The sequence below is a fragment of the Falco biarmicus genome, chromosome 4 (assembly GCF_023638135.1).
Source record: "Falco biarmicus isolate bFalBia1 chromosome 4, bFalBia1.pri, whole genome shotgun sequence".
Lineage (NCBI taxonomy): Eukaryota > Metazoa > Chordata > Aves > Falconiformes > Falconidae > Falco > Falco biarmicus.
This window is the reverse complement of record NC_079291.1, coordinates 25,666,783-25,688,358: the sequence shown is the minus strand read 5'-3', so window position 1 is coordinate 25,688,358 and position 21,576 is coordinate 25,666,783. Positions and strand designations below refer to the sequence as shown.

The following is a 21,576-nucleotide window of genomic DNA, read 5'->3' as shown; positions in this document are numbered from 1 at the left end:
AACCTGCTCAGGGCTGTGGGACCAAACATGTAATTTTTTTCTCTGCTAAATCAGGCTGTCATTTTTCTCTAGTCTTCCTAAGTGATGCTACAAGAATGTGTAAAAAGTAAATGGTAGAATTAAGCGGAGCTGGACCTCTCCAGCAGTGTGATAGCTTTTTGTGCTTATAGAATCACTGTGGCCCTTTGAGCTAAATCTTTTACTGGTGGATATGGAACATAGAGAACGGGGAGAGAGAGAGTAGATAAAAACTATTATTTGACAATGTGTTTCTACAAGTAGCTCATCAGAGGCATGCTAACTAGGTCAACTTTAGTAATAGTGTGAACCAAACTGTTTGTCTTGCAATAGTGCCTAGGCAGGAGCCCTAACTGCGTCTACAGGTAATGTAGTAAGGGCAAAAAGGCTTACAAAGCAGATAACCTAATCACACTGGTTAGTATTACTATGTGCTACTTATGCACAGGTCCAGCTGCAATTCTTTTCCTCCGTATGAGTTGGTTTTCCTTGTTTTCTTCTAGATTTATAGAATAATTAATTTCAACTTGTTGAGTACTCATTAATGGCATCCCTGAAAACCGACCTTCTTTACATCTTTTCAGCTAGATGGAAAAGAGCTTCTTCAGTAATAGCACATAATATTCAATAGAGAAACAATATATTTTTCATCACTATATGGCATGTTTCTGCCACAGCTATGGGAAATAGACCCTGAAATCAAAACTAGTAACAGGATTAAATTCCTGTACCTTTTTTTACTGTTAAACAGCTAACAAAACATAAATAACAAATAATCAATGTTATGTATATCTTCAGTGAATGATAATGCACAAGACACGGGGCAGCATCTTTGAGGTTCATAGTGTACTGTGTACTACTTATAGACATTCTTAAAATGTTTAAGCAATCTGGGTGGGCAGGTGCATAGTTCCTGTGTGAATGTTTAGTGTTAAAGATTTGTATACTGCAGTGTGTCCATGCTAGAACGAGTTTGCCTTAATGGTCTCTGTCTTGTAATCATGGTCTTCATCTCAAGTCAGCAGGTTATGTGGTCAAGGAAACAAATGTTCAAAGCTATCTGAAGTTTAAAAAAGGCCTTATTACAAGTGGTATTTTTGGAAGTCTTTCATTACAGATATGCTTGTGGGTAGGGTACCAGCAGATTGCTGCATCAGATCTGAAAGCAATAATACTGATGTTGCTATTAGGTAATGATAATACTATGTAATATTTATATGACTTTGCACTAGCTTACATGCTGAAAGTCAGGAAAATGCAAAGCAGTTGCTTTGTACATTTCCCTTTTTTAAATAATGTGATTGTCATCTTCTTCTCTTTTTCTACCGTCTTGGTTATAGGGAGAAGATTGAATTTTAGTCATGACAACAAGGGCATATTTCATTACATAATCGTTACAGTCTCCAGGGATGGGTTTATAGCAAGCTTAGATACACAAGGAGGCAAAGTGTAATGGCCTAACATCAGAGAGCATCGGTGTGCTGAGCCCCACGGAATGCACACGGGAAGGAACATGTTCACAGCCATAGAAGTCGATCCGTCTTGGTTTAGCGCTGATGTGATGTGAGCTCGTGGTAAATTTGTGTGAGGTGACTTTGACAACCACCATTTGTGGAATGTTTTAAACCAAAATGCAGATCTTCAGCAAGGTGCCTTGTTAGGGGTTTGGGGTTTTTTCTTTTTAATTCTTTCAGGATCTAGTCTCCATCACTTGTTATTCATGGAGTTAGAGAAGAATGGTGCTGTAGCTGCTTAAGTAGCACAACCATATTCATGGGGTTTTGTTCTTGTCACTCAGGATTGTGAGTGGGAGGCTATTAGCATTGCTGCATGAAGTTCCACAGAATATATAAAAATATGAATAAAAGGTGATTACTGAACTGTTACTGAACTGTTATTGACAGTGTTTACAATGTTTAAAGAGAAATACGGTCTTCTAATTGTTCCTTAGATTATAAAGACTACTCAAAATTGCAGCTATTCACTGAATATACCACGAACATTTTATTGAAGTAAGAGACAGTGAATATTGTGGTCAGATAGGAACCTTGTCTGACTGATGCAATGTACAAGTAGCATTCATATGCATGAACTCTGGCTTTTGTACAGCTTTTCTACTAACTATAGTAAGTGGGCAGGCACGTGTGAGGTTTTTTACTTTCTATCAAATATGTGAAGAGGAGGCTTGTTTGGTCAAGCTACTTTTTTAAAGGAGAGCTGGTTGAAAGACCCACATAGCTAATACAATTATTTTAATGCATTTAAGCTAGTCTCTAGCTGAGTCCTGAGCACATTTCCACTTTGTCACAGGTGACAGTCACTGCTAACTGCCAGCTTGTAAAATATAATATTGATACAGGCTGGATAAGTACTAGCAGAGAAAGAAAATTCTCAAATGAGAAGGAAAAGGGAAAATGGAGAAACAGAAAATCTGTTCTTGTACAGTGGATCACATAATGATCTAGTGCAAGTAATTTTCAAATTATGCATCTTCCTTTTGTGTCCTTTTGCTAGGTGTCAGGGGGACTTAAATGTTGTATGTTTATCGTTCTAATAGTGGTTGCAAAGACAGAAAAGGTACAGCTTAGCTCTGTGTGAAAACCAAGATGTCGTTTTAATTGTGCTCAAGATTTGTCCAGTTTCCCCCAGTTTTCCCCCACTTCATGTTTAACGTGTGAACCCCCAAAATAAAGCATAATTGAAATGTTCTGTCTGGTTTATAGCCTTGAAACTCCTTGTATGTATCCCTGGTGCAGACCCCTCAGTACTCTTAGTAATAGCACGGATACATGTATCATGGAAGTTTTTAGGGAGCCCAGTAAGCAGCTCAACCCTCATATAATTGGTCCTGGTTTGGTTAGAACTGAACACAGACTTGTCTGAAAGGTTAGTAATGCATTTTCTAATAATTCCAATTTGATTTTTTTGTGTCTTTATTAGTAGCAAAACTCAAACCCAGATGTGCTTTGGTTCCCAGCTCTTCCCCAAACTCTTACAATAAAACTCCTCCTAACTTTCTCCTCATACTTCTTGGGAGCACACTCTCTGTCCCACCTCTGTTTTCCTTACTTTCCTTTTTATGACACCATCTTGTGATTTACAGACTTTTTTTTTTTTTTTTCCCCAGAAACACCCTTTTTCAAACCCTTACTACTGTTCCTATCTGAAAAGGTTGCCTTTGAACAACCTGGGGCTGCTCCCTGTCTCTGCCCCTGGGATACCATCTTGCTTTGCTCAGCTCAGTACGGCTTCAAGAATCAGCCGTGTTAACTCCTGTCCCTGCGGATGCAGGGAAAGGCAGTTTGAAGCATCTCAGTGCCTCTGGAGAAATAGTCCCTGACACAGCACAGACCCGGTGCTACCATGTGTCCCTTCCATTCACTCCACGCTATCGTAGAAGAAAGGAAGCCAAATTCCTCATTGCCATGTAAATATTATATTAGACACTGCGGTGAGGCTTTGAAATGTTAATACCCCCTCTAAACACAGGCAGCTGACAGAGTGCTGGGTTTGTTTCACTTGTGATTCAGGTTGTCGCAACAAGTCCTGGCAGAATTAAAAAGTTGTGCGTGGACTACAGATTCCTGGGTAGGAAGAGCATGTGCTGCATTTCACAGCTACCATTTTGGGATCTGTTTAACTGGTGTTTAAAGCTACTTGTCAGGTGACTTTGAGGGAGGACAGTTGTTCAGAGAGCACTGGCAGAGCACCGTGCTGTGCTCACGGGTGCCAGCAGGCAGCTTGGTGCCAGCCCGCAGCGGTGAGGTGTAAAATGGCCAACTGGCAGCAGGCGCTCAGGCGGTGGAGGCCCAGCAGTGGTGGGAGGCAGGTGGGAAGCAGGGGAGCACGTGTGGCTCCTGAGCCTGCAGCGGCACTGAGCGGGCTGCCGCCACCTCTCGCTGCTGCCGGAAAGGAAGGAGGCTGGAGAGCGGCCCTTTGCCACATCAGGCTGAAGGGATGTGTGGTCTCCTGGTGAGGGGGCGCTTGGTCTCCTGACAAAGGGGTGCTTGGGTCTCCTGGCGAGGGGACACTTGGTCTTCTGGCAAAGGGACACTCGGGTCTCCTGGTGAGAGGACACTTGGTCTTCTGGCAAAGGGACACTCGGGTCTCCTGGTGAAGGGACACTTGCTCTTCTGCTGAGGGGACACTTGTTCTTCTGGCAAAGGGACACTTGGGTCTCCTAGCGAGGGGGAACTTGGTCTTGTGGCAAAGGGGAACTTGTTCCCCTGGCAAAGAGAGACTTGCTCTCCTGGCAAAGGGACACTTGTTCCCCTGGCAAAGAGAGACTTGCTCTCCTGGCAAAGGGACACTTGGTCCCCTGGTAAAGAGACGCATGGTCTCCTGGCAAAGGGACACTTGGGTCTCCTGGTGAAGGGATGCTAGGTTTCCCCATGAAGAGATGCTTGGTTTCCTGGTGAGGAGACAGGAGTGGAGTGGTCCCAGCCCACTGAGAGGGGCTAGAGAGCAACAGGACAGGGTGAACGCAGGGGCATCTCTCACAGCAGAAGCTTCAGCTGCGAGGAGAGACCCTGGCGATGACTGCTTTTCTACCTTCTCTTTTGCCGCCTCTTCTTGGGGAAAAGATTTTTTCCCTGGTCTTTTGTTCTCTGATGACTCCTTCACGCCAGCCTTTCATTTTAATGATAGCATAGCAGTGAAACTGAGTCACATCAAAGCCTGAAGGGTTCCAGCTTTAACCTGTAATGAAGTGTACAGAAACTTGGTAGGGTCTGACACGTTCTCAGCCTCCTGAGAAAGGGACTTGGGAACTGAGCTCTGGGAATTGAGTGTTCAGAGCAACCGTGCTTTCCAATACAATGAATTGTTTTGTTTAATCTCTTGGTTTCCCCCCTGCTTAATTTCCCATAGAAATTGGGAAGATTGACCAAGATATATATAAATACAACACTCCAGGATTCACTGGCTGCCTATCGAGAGTACAGTTCAACCAGATTGCTCCACTCAAAGCAGCTCTGAGACCTACCAACGCCTCCTCTCACGTCCACATCCAAGGAGAACTGGTGGAATCCAACTGCGGAGCATCTCCACTCACCATCCCACCAATGTCGGCCGCTACTGACCCGTGGCACTTAGACTCAGGTAAGCCGGGGTTCATGCCATGTTAGCTTGGTGGAGCATTTCAGGGAAGAAATACATCTGCCTTTCTCTGTAAGGAACAACAATACCGAGTGAATGTGGTTGGTGGATGACTGTAGGACTATAATCACGGTAGGAAATACAAAGCTAGAATGACAGAGATATGCCACCACTTCTAAATGCAGTTACAAGATATTTGATTTGCCTTTTTTTAATATTCTGCGTTATTTTTCTTTTCCATAAGTCTTAGAGTGTTTGAATGTTGAGTTTGGACCTGGCTGCTGTGATAGCAATTTCTCTGTAGTATTGGGTACATAGTCAGCAAAAGGTTTGTAAGTACAGATAAATAAAGTATCATGGCATTTCTTAGGCTGTATTCCTAATCAGTGAGTATATTGTAGTCAGCTTCATACAAAAAAAGTGAATCTAATTTTAGGCTTAAATATGTTTATATAAAGTGCTGATTTGTTTTCTGAAAGGTCTGCTTTCCTTAGGCCGTGTTTAATGGGAGATCCCATTAGTCATGATGGCATTCATCTCGTGCTGAAAATGCTGGAAAGCCAAAACGATTTGCTGATCCCGGCAGACTCATGACAGTCTTTGAAAGTATACATTGTGCGTAACTTTAGAGGGTTTCTTTCTCTTTCCTTCTTGAGTGTCAGGTAAATACTTAAAAAAAAAAAAAAATCTGTTCCCTTTAGATTTATAGGGTCATGTGTCCATTGACACCTCTCTTATATTTTGTCCTCATTCTGATTTCACTTGTAGTAGTGTAAATTAGAACCTGTCCTGGCAAAGTTTATGCGTTTACTGTGATATAAAATTAAAATGCTAGTAGAGAAAATGAGTCCATAATGATTTTGATACCCATTAGCCTTTGCCTGTTGTGTTTGGGGATGCATCCATCTGCCAGTTTTCATATGTGAGGGGACAGGTATGTATGTCTTTCTTATAAGTAGGTCCCAAGACCATACCTTTGGGGTTTGGATGTGTTTTGGTTTTTTTTTTCCCTTGCAATATCAAGGAACTCCTTGCAGCGTTTCCTTTCAGCTCTTTTTCAATAGAGAAATAGGGCAGATGTTTGTAAGGGGAGAGATATTCCAGGGCTGAGAGTCCCAAATATTGATGCTAACAATCTAAAACCTGTCATTCCCTCCTTGCTGCCATGCCATTGTAAGATTTCAGTACATCACGTCCCTGTTCATAACATGCAATCTCCTTGCTTGAATTTTTTTCACCAAAAATTAGTAGTCCCTTTCTTCTCGGTGATTATTAGGTCAGGTTTTACCTGAAGGTTATGTTCTGTGCTCCTCTTTCTATAAAAGCACATTTCCTGAAGGATACCTTACTGACTCATGTCTTTTAAAAAGTGCCATAAACATCCTGAGGATGCACTGCTGCTGTGAATCTTGTGCAGATAATGGGTTTTGGTTGTTAATTTTGGTTGGTTTCTTTTTCCTACACTGAATATAACTGCAAGCTAGTAAAAGACTATGGTGGGATTTACTCAAAATATTTGAACTGCTCCTAATAGCTCCTGATGTTAAAAAAATGGAGGTCCTGCTTGTCGTTGCCATGTGCTGCTATGCATGTCCTTGTGTTGGTTCAGACTCATCTTGACAATTTTTGCTGCGTTGATTCAATGTTGGTGACCTGACAGATTATAAACTAACACATTTTCTTCTGGATTAATTGTAATACTCAGTCATGGAGCCATCATAAAGGATATCAGGAGACATACGGCATGCAATTAGGTTGGCTCAAGATGTCTGTTAACTTCTGCCGACCAAAAAATATCTAATTTCCATAGCTGAATTTCACTTGGCTGTTTGAAGTCATGGGCAGACAGACTGCAAATGGCCCACCTTCATTTTTGGCAGCGATTAACTTTTGTAAGGCTGGGAGCTAGGGACCCCTCCTCTTGTCCTCCCCAGTGCTCCGCAGCAGTAGAGGGAAGAGATCATATTGCTTTAAAGGCTGTTAGCGAGGGACTGCTGTACACTGAAGGGAGCAACAGTGTCAGGTGAGTTATGATAGAAAGACATTTCACAGCAAGGGAGCGTTGTTTCTCTGGGGTGGAAGTGAAAGGGCATTCAGGTGTGGGTAAACAATTCCTGACTTTCACTCTGGGTGACATTTCCATGATACAAAGAGGAGGTATCGCAGCAACTGGTTTATTGGTGTCAGGTAAGAATAACTCAGTCTTTGTGAAGGTATCTCTGGTGGTGTGACACAGCTAGCTCTGTTTCAGGCTCGGGAAAAACATCTACTGTAGACTGTGTGACCTTGCACACAGATGATCTTGATGACTGGTAAGTGAAAATGCTTGGATTTAGTGTCACTTCGCATTAGCAAATAGGCAGTTGTCACTGAGGATTTTTTTTATGTTTCCCAAACCCAGCTAGAAGATTTTCTCACACATTGTGTTGAAAAAGAAAATGGAAAAATCAGAGATATAAGTGATATTTCCTATTGACTCCAGAACTGGAATAGTCTCAGTACTCTCAGCGTGAATTTACTCCTTTACTAAACTGGCTGAAGGGACGAAGACACTCTTTTGAAATTCAGAGAAACACTTGTAGTGGTGCTAAAGCAAAAGCCACACACACTCTGCCACAAAGAAATGGTTGCAAAGAACATGGCTTTGAAAGCAGCAGTTACTATGTACAGGGTTTCTCAATTGAAACAGGTTTTAATCTATATTTTTTATTGTTATGTCACCTAGATCTTAACAGAATATGAGAATTGAGGACAGGTGGTTTGTAGTGGAAAGAAGAAAAGAAGAAAATTTTGTGGCAAGTATCTCATTCAGTGACATGCTCTGCACTAATCCAGATTCACACTTTAAGTGTAGATTTGTAGCTTTGCTTCTCAAATACTGTGGAATTAGATGTTTAAGATTGAAAAATGTTGTAGGAGGGGATCAAAGATAAATGTCTAAATAGGACAGATACACCAGACGGCAAACATAATGATCTTTTCACCTCTAAACTGCAGTGCTGGATCAGACCTTATGAATAATTACTGGATATTAAGCAGGTTCTGCCTGACAGATGACCTACATTAAATGTTTTGTCTTAAACTCTTCTCTGTAGTTACAGCATGGACACCTCCTGCTAGCTGCAAAATATTTTGGATGCCCTAACAGAGAGGCTAAGAGGGAAATAATAAAGACTGACCCTTACAGACAAGTTCAGGGATTTATCAGTAAGAAACCTTGTTGATTTGCTCCCCAGATAAATGGGCCATACAGCTTCCGCATTCATTGTCTTGCACTTTCTATTAGCCTTGACTTCATACATATTTCACATTTACAATGTTAGTTCTTTCTAAATTTGTCATTGTGAAAATGCCACTTCCCTCCCTCCGAACCCATGGCTAGTGTTTTGCCATGCTACTGGGACATTATCTTAATCTTTTATTTGGCTTGTGAGTATTCTTGCAATACATAGTCTTTTCCTGTTGCTATGGTGATCCTTTCTTGGTGGTGATGAAGCACAGGAATTCAACAAGTCATTCTTTTCTAGAATGTGACTTCCTGGTGATTTACAAAAAAAATGTCAATTAAACCCAAGCAGATCATCAATATAGTTCTCATCCCTTGTTTGCATCCCATCTCTATTAGTTCATGTCAGACAATCCAATTTGCCTTGGTGATCTCAAAAGGAGTGTAGAATGGCATCTGGGCTATTTACATCAAAAGGAGTGTACAAAGGAGGCAAAAAAGAGCCCGATCAATGACCATATTATTTAAAAAATGACATGCCTTACCTTAATATGTTGTCTAAACCCAGAAAATTACCTGTCTGGCATACATTTCAAAACAAAAGTTGTAATTGCATGCCTTTAACTATATTAGCGTGCATTTTAATACCTATTACTGTGGCATATGTTTAAAAAAAAACACTAATCAAGAGTTTTTAATATCGCTTCAAAGTAGCTAAGATATATGTCACTGATAACTGACATCTACCTTGCTCATTGTAGAGAAGCAAACAAAAGCTCAAACAGATGATGATCCTGTAGTAAATAAATTCCCACACCTAAGATGCCTTATACTTAAAATCAGAAGATGCGTATTATTGGGGTGGGGTTGTTCAGTTTGTGGGTGTTTTTACCTAAGACAAAGGTTCTGCAGTTTACTAATGAAGTTTCGCTTCCAAACTTTTCTTATTTATATAGAAAGGGTAGAAGAGACCTACTATATATATGTACCTCTCCATTTTAGGTGAAATGTACTCCAGCTTACCAAGCTACCCAATCTTGAATTTAGTGAAAGCAAGAGATACCAGTAAAAGCAAGGTATACACAACAGTTGACAAACCGTGCTTTAGCACCTGTAAGCTGCCATGGCACTACACAGCTGCAAGATATGTTTATCCTGAGTATGAACAGAACATCATCTAGGCTATTTGATGAAGGATTTAGCTAAACCCATATTAGCTTCCACATACTAAGAATTAAATGGAGCAGGATTAAATGTTACATCTGCAATGTTCTTCCAAGTGGTGTGACTTTTTTCTGACCGTATGTATTTAAACCCTAAAAGCTCTTTATTTTTTTAGAAGGTGAAAGGTCTTGCCTTTAAATGTCAACAGCTTATTTTGAAACCTATGTTGAGCATGTCTGGCAAAAACATTGTATGAAGACGTGCACCGCTGTCATCAAGTTTAAAATGGCTGCCTGCAGGTTTAACTCCCTTTTTGGTACAAATTCATCCCTCTTCCTTTAACAGGTGATGGCAGGAGAAGAGAGTGGGAGGGCTGAATACTGCACGTATGATCCCTGCTCACCTAATTGATGTAACAATTACCTTTGTCAAGTGAAAGATAGCAGTCCATTTCTGGACTAAGAGCAAGTGTCATTCGTGTGTAACTGGTGACAGTGCTGGAGGTCACCTTCCGCATTCAGACGCTGTCAGGTGGGTTGCCATTCCACCCTCTGACCACTGGTACCCACATCTCAGGGGGCAGAGCAGCAGCACGTGGGGAGAAGCTGTGTCAGATGCACAGTGGCACGGATGTGGCTACAGAGACGGGAAAGGGCTCTTACCCTTGTCAATGGCTGGTTGCAAACAACTCAGTGGGAAGGAAGGATCAAAGGCATGACTTGCTGGAGGGCAGCAATTCAGCCCTCAAAATGGTCTTATGTTACAAACACACAAACCAAATGGTCTTCTCCTGGCCAGAGACACTGAGAGAGTCCTGTACGCATCAGTGAATCCAACAGCAGAAGGATTAAAGTCAATGGTAATGTGTGACACAGCACTCGTTGGCTCCTCTAAGGGATGGGGGGAGCAGGTTCACTTTTCCAGGCTGCCTGCGTGAGGGGCAAGTGGGATGGAAGAGGTGCATCATGAGACAGCCTACCACATGTACATTTGATCTCCTAGGTGTTAGCAGTATTAGAAACGGATGTGCAGGCAGTTGCTACAATAAAATGATGCTCCTCCTTTACAGGCATAGCAAACAGGATTGGCTACCTCTGCTGCAGTTGGAGAATGACACCAGATTCTCTCATTGAAGTTACTGATCACTCGAGGTGGTTGGGTTTTTTAAATTAACGTAGCGTGTAAACATTGGGAGACCCTTTGTCTGCAAGTAAGCTAGTTTAATATTTATACTCCTTATAAAAGAGGTGGAAGATGCACATGCAGCCTGCCGGGCAGGCCAACAGATTCTTCCACAGCCAGATTTGTGTGCATTTCTGTGATCATATTTCCTCTGCTGACAGTGACAGCATTTATCCCCGATTCTCCTGATACAGATATTATCTCAGAAGTCCGTGACTTTGACCCAGTTGTTTTCAAACAGGAAGGTGGCATTATTTTCAGACAGTCAGGGATTGAGTCTAGCAGATACTCACAGCTCAGTTTCTAAGCACGAAGTGCTTCTTGCAGGCAAGAAGGTAAGTGGTAAACATTGAGATGCAACAGTTCTATTTTTCTCCTCCCCATCGAGCAGCTAACTAGAAAGAGCATCTGCCTGAAATTTGGCACAATCAGGGCTTCATCCTTAAAGGGCTTAATTATGGTGCTTGAATTACTAAATCTCTCTTTTGATTTGAAATAAAAATTCCTCCCTCAGTCTCATCTAGTTCCTTCACACAATTAGGCATAGCTTTCTCTTATCTTTAAGAATATACAATTTCAGTGTGAAATTGCTGACACTGTCTGGTGTATCAGACAGCTGACAGACTGCCAAGCTTGTAAATTCTTTTGGCATTCATTGAGAGACTGGCATTGTAGCTATTTCATAAGCAGTGATTTGAATGTTAATGCTGCTACCTGACATCAAGACAAGAAGGTAGTAATATTAAAAAGAGTGTTTTCCATCCTCTGCAAAGACTGTATTTTTTCCACAAGTACTAACTGTCTATGAACACAGAGATGGCATAAATTAGGGAAAAAATGGAGTGGAGAAGGAAGCATTTAAATGCCTGAGCACTTCATGTCATTGCCTTCTTTTTCCTTTCCTTAAGCTGAAAAGCACTTCACTTCCTGTGTAAGAGGTTATTCTAGATTACACTCAGGTCATTACAGCTATTGAAGTTTATTTTAGATTTAAACTCTCCCATCTGACCTGTTCCTCATCCCCAGTCCAGACTTTTCTTTTTTCATAAGTGTATGAACTCTAAGAGTGCAGAACCTGATCTTGTTCATATCCTGGCTGTGTGAAGCCCTTTCTTCCAATGACCTCAATAGAGTCCTTCATATTTTTTTTCTGCTTTTTTATAGCTGTCGTAAGCTTACAGGCTTGTTTGGTATTCTTGTTCACTGAGTTTGATTTTTTTATTATTTTCTTTCTTTCCTTCAAGTATTCCCTGTGGGTCCATTATCAGAGATTAACTATATATGGCTAGGCTTTGACCAGCACTTAACTTTACTGTTCCTTTGACAGCACCAAAGTGTTTCATATTCTACATTAATTATAAAAGGAAGTATTTGTTTGTCTTCCTTAACGGGTGAAATGTAAGCGCTGCTCATAAAATTTTCATGAAAGTGATAGCTTAGGCCAGCGTGACTAATACACTAGCAGTTCTTGTCTGGAGTCATAGTGAGACCCAGTGCTGGACAGACATTACGACCAGGAATTAAAAGTGAGATGAGTTCAGGTCTTTGATGGATGGGGGTGCTCTAATGTGCTGCAGATCAACTGGAAATCTGGCAGAGACAGAACTTGCTGAAGTTCAAGCTGTACGATCCAAAAGTGATTCTAAACATCTGCTCTCCCTTTAAAACAAGGGTTAAAATTCTGTAGTATACAAGTACCAGTTACTGAATTTAACAAGTGTTTTGGTCTTGCTTCCCACTACTTCGTACAATTGCTTGCTTGTTTGCAAAAGAAAGTGTAAAACTTACTATTGAGAAATGACCATGCAAAGCGGCAAGCAGGGGAGAATCACCTAACCCATCCCAACAGACATTGCAGGAATGTTTTCCCTGTTTCTTATTTCATCCTGGACTGGTGTGGGGGAGTTTAAGCTGCAGGGATGGGTCGTCTAATAAAGCACAAGTTTTTCTGTCCCGTTGGTAGGAAGATTGCTTTTTAAAACTGAAAGAAGGAATATTGCACTGCTCTCTCGGAGCAAACCATTCATAAAACCCGCGGTTCCTCTCCTCCGTAAGAGTATGGACAGCAAAGTCCACCTGCAGAAGGAAATGAAAGGAGTAATAACACAGGCAATCCAGAACTGTCCTGACTGACTGGGTTGTCGGCTCTGGTGTCCAGCGTTGAGAATTTGCGTGGTGCCGATTCATTGACCATGGAGCGTTCAGTGAATTTTCCCCCAATGCTGCCATTGTTCATTGTCGGCATTTCCATTGTTCACTCCAAAATTCATGCTTTTTTGAACAGAAACATCCAACAACTCTTTCTTCTATAATCCCCACTTACTTTCCCACACTGTCCCAGGCATTTGGGTACAGAAGGGCTGTTCAGAGGACAGCGTTTCTATTAAGCCATCATTTCAAAAGATTTTTTTTCATTTATACTCATTTCAAATGGAAATAAAAAGACACGATTGGAGAGCCTTCATGCCAGTAATGCAAAACCACAGGGTTTGTGTTTTCCATCATCTCTGCGCATGTCTCACTGTCTCTCAGCAGAAATCACCAGTAGCTGTCAATAAAAACACTTGCATTTCAGTGAAAATTTCTTAGAAAAAAAATTGCAACCCTTCAAAAAATTTTTTGATCTAACGGAACATCCCATACAAGCAAAACTTAGTTTAAATAATTGATCGAAATAGCACTAACATGTTGGAGGACGTTTTTGTTATTTGTGAAGGGGTTTTTTTCTGGTTTTGTTTCCTCCCTATCCCTGCCGGCCAACAAAGTTGCAAAGGATTGAGGAAATGAGTGGATTTTGATCCAGTGTTCAGACACGGTCCAAATAATTTGCATTATTGGCGACAGAGAGAAGAAGATGACATTTTTTAAAGTGAGAAGCCCTAATTTTTCCTCTAAGCTGCACATCTGTTCTGGTAGTTTCAGAATTGCTATGTGGGTGTGCTTTTTCCAATATCCTGTAACTCTCACCAAAAAAAATATTAAGTCTATGACTGCGAAGGCTTCTATTTCCATAAAGACAGAAAAATGGTTCGTATTAGGGATGTACTTGTAACTCTCTGACACTACAGTTGAGGCATCACTGAAAATTCAGGGAGTAATCACTGACCTCATATACCATGCTAGGAAAAAAATGACCTTTTGCAAACAATATGGTTACTAATATCTTTTAAATATTTTGTGGTGTGGTTTGGTGTGTTGGGTTTTTTTAACGTGAAAGTGTTTAATATTAAAAATAACTTCAGCCAAATTCTCAGTTAAGTCTGACAGACTTTAGCTGATGTCAGTGGGTCTTTAAGTAAACAGTCTTTAAGTAAGTGTTAACAGAGCTTCATGTTAAACAGTCCTCCCTCCAAATCTGCTCTCAAATGCATAGAAAACCAGCAGCAGGAGTAGTTTTCCTTCTTTCGGCTTGTGTTTTCAGCTTGGAGAAGATTGAAAAAAAAATATAATGTATTATTTACAAGAAAAAAACCATAGGAACTTTCAATACAAAATTTGCCTTGGCAGTATAAAAATACACTGCATTTTTAATACTGCTTCAGAATTTTTTTTCTTCTTTTTCTGAATTGCTGTAGTTTACTTGTCATGGGAACTCCTCCCCGAGCTACCCTGAGGTGGAGAGCAGTGGCTGGGATGGGCACGGGCAGTGGGATGAGCAAGAAAGGGCAACTGGAGTCTGTGGGCTGTGATGTTCGCCTTTGAAGTAGGGCTGTGTAATGGAGTTGTTTACTCCTGCTCCATCATTTCTTGTGCATGTGTTTAGTTTCTCTTGTAATCTAGTCCCTTCAGGAAGGGGAATGCAACTGTGAATGCCCATTAGTTTCTACTATCAAGAGTTGAGCAATTAGTTTCTGTACTTGCAGCCTGTAATAAGGAGTGCTCTGTAATTTCAAACCGTAGCAGTACAGTCTCACCTAACCAGCAGAGTTGGCATAATTTAACAAAACAGAGCCAGAGAGCTTGCTTTTTTTTTTTTTTTCCTCTCTGTTATGGTCCTGTGGAGAAGTAGGTTAGTGAATAGGTCTAATGTCAGAATCCTAAGGTATCAGTGAGTGTTTGCTCTCTTTGCAAGCTCACTTCTTGGATGCCTGGCTGCAGAAGAGAATGAGGAAGGAGTTCAATTTCACATCTTTGCTGTCATTTTGTTCTCTCACTGTGCTACCTTTAATCAATGTCCTGATTGCTGGGAGTTTTATATACCTTGTGATCACCAGATCCAGTTGTTCTGGTTGCTTCCCTAGTTCATATTTACATCAAAACCCAACTGGTCTTAGTAATGGGAGAATATCTCTCAAAATTGTGGACATCTGTAGAGCGGAAAGTCAGAGCAGCCTTGCAACACGTGTTAGCTCTAGGCTGAACGAACTCAATTTCCAGCATTTCACAGCTTTCACCCATTGTTTGTGTTAGACCAGTGATCACTCCCACCCTTCATTTTTTGGAGTAAATCTACACTGTATCTTCCTTTGTAGTGGGGTGTGCTTTAACTAAGACTAGCCCACTCAGTGAAAAAGTTCACTTAAAAATAATTGCTTCCAACAGCTTGTGTATGACACCCCTGGTAGTGTATGTCAGAATGGTATTAGCCTTTTACTTTGTACTTCTCAGTGCTGCTCTCTAGCTGAAAAGTCTCCCCGTTTGGTTTTGGTTTACGCCTTGCCTTTCCTGAATAGCCTTTTGCTCATTTCTCTGCCCACACCCACTTTCTGGACCACTTTTCTGCTTTAACGGGGTCATTCTGCATTTCAATTTTTGAATTTGCACAAGGCTTTTATGTGAGATCCATTGTAAAAGCTGTTCCCTGTAAATGGCAGATGCAAAATCACACCTACTATAATGAAGCAAAATTACCATTCACTCTGTTAAATCAACCACATCTGTCATCTTTAACATCTAATCCTAATTATGGTTTGTTTATCCAGTCCCATCTCCCCTTTCCATTCAGTGAGTGATTCTGTATTGCATCTGGCTGTGGCAATAACCACGCTGAGTGTGCTGGATGATGGTAGGTCTCCTACTGCATTTTTGTGGTCATCTAAAATTTCAAATGTCATTAAATTGATGGCCAAAACACGGGTTTTGGCTGCAGTCTTTAATCAAGCTTTTAGGTGCTGCAAAGTTCCTTTAACCTCGTTTACCCTGAGACTAATAACAGAAAGTTGAAAAGTGCAAAATGTAAGTTCAAACTCCGTAGATTTACTCTGTGGTTATTGAAACTATGTCCTTGTAAACAGCAGCCCATGAAAAAAAAAGAGAAGGGAAAGTATGTTGTGTCCTTTTACATTCAGTTAGCTTCAGGATGATGGTGTTTGAAGCAAACCCTATGGCCTGCTGTGGGAAGGCAGGGTGCAAAGAACAGCATCGCCCAGCTTGGATTCTGGAAGGGAACCAGACAAAGTGATGTCCATAAGCCACAGATGAGTTTAGTATTTCCTGGTACAATTCCATCCATCCCTAGGCTAGCTGTAGGTTTTGCAGGTCTTTGGTGTGTCCTGACACCAAACCAATGGCTCTCTGGCACAGCTCTGTGAGCAGAGGATTTCGGGGAACTGGCAGCACATCTCTTGGCCCAATATGTAATCCAGGGGAGATTAAAAAGCTCTTTGCTCTGTTCTTCATGTTTTGATTCACATAAATGAGACCCTGGCTGCTCATAGAAACCTAGGGGAGAGTCAGAAAAAGCTTCTACAATAAGGAAACCTTTCCAGTGCAGTCCCTAAACCAGATGGGAACCAGGTGTTTGAAAGCAACCTCTGTAGACCAAGTCTTAAAGGAAAACGGGATTTTTTCCATATTCATGGCCTCAGCTAACAATTAGGTAGCACAGTACATAGACCAAAACTCCTGCAGTATTCCTCCCCACACCCACCTTATATTACATTCACCACCCCACTTGCTGCCCAGAGGGACTTTGCAGGCTAACTGCAAAGAGTAACTGCAGCTCTGTAGCACCTGTTTGCTGTGGGCAAGTCGTGATTTGAAGCTGTCAAGGTACGAGTGTCAGGCAGTGCAAAAGGGCTTGCTGAGAAATATAGTTAGAATTAATGCCACAGTGATAATGGAAGAATCTGAACAGGGAAGAGGTGTTCCCAGCTCTGGCAGAGAAATGAAGGCACACACTTTCCATGAGCAACTCATCCTGAACTTTATCTGCATATTGTAGCCATGAGAACTAGTTATTGTACTGGGTTTTAGATTCCCATGAAACATGAGAGTCACTAGTAGCAATATCAATTTTGTCTGACCAGTCATTTTAAAACATTTTAGGAGTTTCTCTTTGCAACCTGTGAATGACAATCTATAGTCTTTGTGCTTTCACCAGAGCCTCAGTATTACCATTGCCCCTTTGTCAGCCTGCTCTAACGTGTTCTTCCCTCACTTGGTTCCTGAAATCTACCAGTGATGGAAAAAATAATCTTATTAGTTGTCTTCTTGACAAAGTTGCTTAATATTGCCAAAGAATGTGACTATAGTATGGTCAGAGACAAATCACCATGTGTTTGAATGACTGTTATCTGAAACACCTGCGCTTGGTGCCTGTTGGTGACAGTACTCTTGTTAAGCTCACCTTGAAGGGTCAAGGAATGTACCCTTATACGTTATTTTCTGCCTAATTGCTGTGGCAGAAATTACCCTTTTGTAGTTCTTAGACCTCTGATCTGTAGCTATTTCTGATCATTTGAGAAGCTGCTGCTGCCCAGAAGAATTTCAAGGCAACTTTAACCTAAAAAAGAAAGCAACGAGTTCTTTTGTTCCTCCACTATCCATCTGTAGTAATACTTCCAGTAAAAAACTTGTATAGTCTCTTTTGCAGCGAAAAGTATTCTATAACCCCACATTTGGCTGAGATTTGAGGTAGAATTTTTCAGTCAGAAACCACCCAGAATGTAAAAGCAGGTCTCCTGCTGACACAAGGGTAATGGAACAGGAATTCATGAATTATGGCAATAGTATCTGCCAGCACTGCCATAGGTGCTTTAAAAAGAGATTAATGGACACCTACATTCATTTTTTTCACTACAGCACTCCTGGTTCTCCAGCAGTTGCAGCAGAGCACAACTTACCCAATCTGATGGTGAACTCTTGTTGAAGTAGGTTGTCCCCTGCCCCCAAACACATGTTCCTGTTTCCTCTTTGTCAGAGGTGAGAGTCTCAGGGTGCATCATACCTGCTTGTTAACCCCATGGACATCTGAGTGTGCATGATGACTAGATGCAATGGAAAGCACCTTTGAACAGAGGCATCGGGTCCGGTCCTAGCAGCAGCTCTCAGACACGATCAAGGATGTAGCTTCACATCATGCATCATGTTCTTCATTATCCTGCCATGTACTTCAGTGGCTATTGAACGTCATAAGCCGTGGTCTTCCATCTGCCAGGAATGCCTTGTAGCATAGCCGTTGCAATGTGGCAGTTCAGGAGGGGTCATGCTACCATAACAGCAGCTTTCCTCTTCCTTCGCACTTCACTAGTGCCGTGGGCCTTGAAACAACCTTGTAAGACAAGATAAAATATGATATTTGGTTGTAAGGGAAGGAGGAGCTGTGACCATAGCTGATTTTAAGATTTCTTATGTGGGGACACAGGAGAGCAACTCCAAACCAAGTGGCAAGTGGTAGGACTTGGTAACTGCCTGTGGTGCTGCTCCTGTGGCGAGGGGCCTCCGTATGGATGGTGGAGAGCAATTCCTTGCGATTTGGCAAATCTGTGCTGTTCTGCATAGTGTTACTTGGCTTTAGGATTTTCCTTGAGGTGCAGGCAGGGCAGGTTTAAAGTTACGGTTTATTTTCCCACTGCCATCCCTTCCCCTTTCAGCACTGCAAGGATAATATTATGGACCCTGTGCCAAAATGTCTCTGTAGGAAACATTCACGGTCCTGCACAGTAAGGTTCTTCTTTGGAGCAAAATCCACTGATACAGAATCAGGTATTTATTTATCTGTTACATTTTCTAGCCTGGTTTGTTTCAGAGAGGTGTAGAAATGCTGTTTCCTGAAGCCAGAGCACCAACAAATGTCAAAGGCACAAGTGCTACTGGCAAAAACTGCTGGCCAGGCCCCCTCCACTGAGCCCTGAGAAACTCTCTTGTCTGTCCTGCAGGCGACCGGCCAAAAACTAGCTGCTGAACACACAGCTGGTCCGACTCTCCCCCAGAGTAGGCACACAGAAGGCTACTCTAGCCCCAAATCTCTTTTCAGGCCACATGGCGAGCTGAAGCCATTCATTCTTTTGTGCAGCTGCTTCATGACACAAAAGGAACTTTATTCTGGATTTTACTCCATGCGTATAGAAAGCCAGTTGCACTCCCTTAGCCGGTTTTGGGGCATAGTGAACTCATCACTGGCCTGTAAAGGCAACTGATTAATACAATATCACCTAGTCCGTCAAACAAGGAAAATACAGCTAGGTTTTAAATACTGACCCAAGAAGTAATTCGTATCCTTCATTATTTTACCTGTCTCCAGTTAACTACTTTTAACAACCGTTTTCTCTGTTTTGAAATCAATGCCATAAACCAGTGGCAAAGAAGGGAACGATTGCAACTACTCACCTGTTCCCTGGGCTCGCTTAGTCACCGCAGTGTCTAGTCACTGTGGCTGACTATAAAAGAAAATGCTGAGGATAGGTTTAATTGATGAGATTGCCATTGGAAAGCATCTGTGATGTGTCCTGGAGTTAACACCAAGGCTACCATCCAAATTCTACTTTAAATCTGGACTAATTCCTTCATCCAGCTCTGCTGCAAGGAGTCTCTCCTTTTCAGGTCACTGGCAGATGAATGCTGGTACATCTGACTGTGTTTCTTCTCCTCATCTGTCTGCTGGAGGTTCTCTTCTCCCACGGGCTGTCCTGCCTGCCGTGCCTCAGCTCCTCCAACTCGCAGCGCTGCATCTCAGCACCAAAGCACCACCAGCAGTGGCTAAGCTGGCACGCTGGGCTTCCTCCTAGAGTAGCAGAGGTGCTGGCACGTGCTTCTTTGGGCAGCAGCTCTGTGGCTTCATCCAGCAGAAAAGGCAGCCCCTCGCTTACCTTGGGCTGTGCAGCAGCAAAAGGGATGGCAGTTCTTTCATTCCGAGAGCCTGCAGTTGTATGCAATGGCAGTCACAAAATCCTGGAAGCTTCTGAAGCCTTCTATGGATGACAGTGACAAAGGCAAAAATCTCGGTGTGTATGATCACATGTTTTTGAAAGAACGGTTTCTGTTTGGTTTTGTGCTAAAGAAACTTGCTGAGTTTATGTTAGTAGAGTAACAAAATGACATCCTGTGCTAACAGTTATGCTTACTGAGAGTACCTCCTTTATTTTTATTTTATTTTTACTAAAAGGAGGAAGCAAGAAGTTCTGAGGGATTAGATAATACTGAAAGATTTTCTACTTTTCTGCTTCTTTCGTTAAATATTTAGGAATCACAGTTTTCTTTCAATTGTATCTGAGGATGTTGGATGTATTTCTGAACTACTATGTGAAATTTCACTGCTATTACAACATGTATCTTTAATTCCCTATTTACAGCCAGTGCCGATTTCCCATACAACGGTCAAGCTATAGGAGATGGAGTTAACAGAAACTCTGCCATTATTGGAGGTAGGAAAAGTGTCTACTTTTCTAAGGTACTTCACAGTATGATTGTGACAGCTGAATTGCAGTTGGAAGCATATTCAAGCTATTTGCTAAGAGCAGGCTATGTGGGAAAACTGCATCTGAACAAAGTGAAATAGGAATTTGTGTAAATCCGTTCAGGCACATTGTCCTAGTGAAATTATTTGTTCTCGCTTAGTTTGTCCCTTCAGATTCAGTTTTTACCAAATCAAAATACTGATATTCATAATCACATATTAAGCATCAGTGTGGGGAGCTACTTTGCAGTAGTTACTTATGTTAACAGAGTAATTAATTTACATAAAATGACAAGGACATTTTTCCAATTATAGCAGATTCAACAGGAATCTATTCAAACATTATTTGCCCCACCCTTGACAAAAATCCCTCATGATTCTGCCTTGGTTTTTAGGGACCAAATTCTGCTATAACTTATGTGCCGGAGAGTCCCATTCATTGTGATAGGGAAAGTTAAGTAATACCAGAATTTGATCTCTGAATTAGCATTCCGTTTGACCGGCTGCCTCCAGAAATAAGGGTCCTGATTAATTTTATGCACACATGCAATTTTCCCTGCCCTGTCCCGCAGTATGGAAGCATTGCACCATAACTGTCCTGGGAGAACTTTGCCACTGCATCAAATTCTGAAGGCATGTAAAAGAAAAAAAATTGTAAAGATCAGCCTAATAGTTTTTAGACAGTTCTAAATGCATATAAAATGACATTCTGGTGGTGTTTTTTGTCATGTGAAGCAACACTGAGTATAGTATTACACACACTGCAATGGAGTGTCTTGGGTTTTTTCCCTCGCCCCCTCAAGAGCCCATGTTTCCATATCCAGGTTTATATCAGTTGCTTTAGTTTTGATTTGCTATGTTATTTTTCCTTTTTAATTTATATTTTTATTACTACTCAAAACTTTTCCATAAGACATTGAAACCTTACAATACTAGAAGGATAGATTGCATTCCTCAGAAAAATTCAGGCCACACCTGAACAACCTGGCTGTCCAACTCACCGGTTAACAAAAGTGGCATAACATAATTCAGGCTGATGACAAGGTGGTTTTGACCTGAGTATTGTATAATCTCTTCATCCTGGAAGATCCTCATGCCTGTAGAGAAGGGCCAAAACCAGTGCTGTTTTAGCACATAGTTACCTGTGCCTAAGAGGGTAAAGATATATGAGTCTTCTCCATAACAGGGCTGAACTCCAAATAAAACATCGCAGGGGTAGCAATTAAGGATAAATGATGATAAAGCAGTTACATCTGTAATTATGTGAAGCCAG

At 41.6% G+C, this 21,576-nt stretch overlaps 1 protein-coding gene across 2 annotated transcripts in view; it reads left to right on the top strand.

Moving 5' to 3' along the window:
- CNTNAP2 (contactin associated protein 2) overlaps positions 1-21,576 on the top strand; it is a 1,159,974-nt gene that overhangs the window by 1,127,047 nt on the left and 11,351 nt on the right. For both annotated transcript variants that reach the window (XM_056337119.1, XM_056337120.1), the window contains 2 exons: positions 4,888-5,118; positions 20,200-20,271. In XM_056337119.1, the coding sequence (XP_056193094.1) occupies positions 4,888-5,118; positions 20,200-20,271 (303 nt within the window). The remainder of the gene's footprint in view (positions 1-4,887; positions 5,119-20,199; positions 20,272-21,576) is intronic.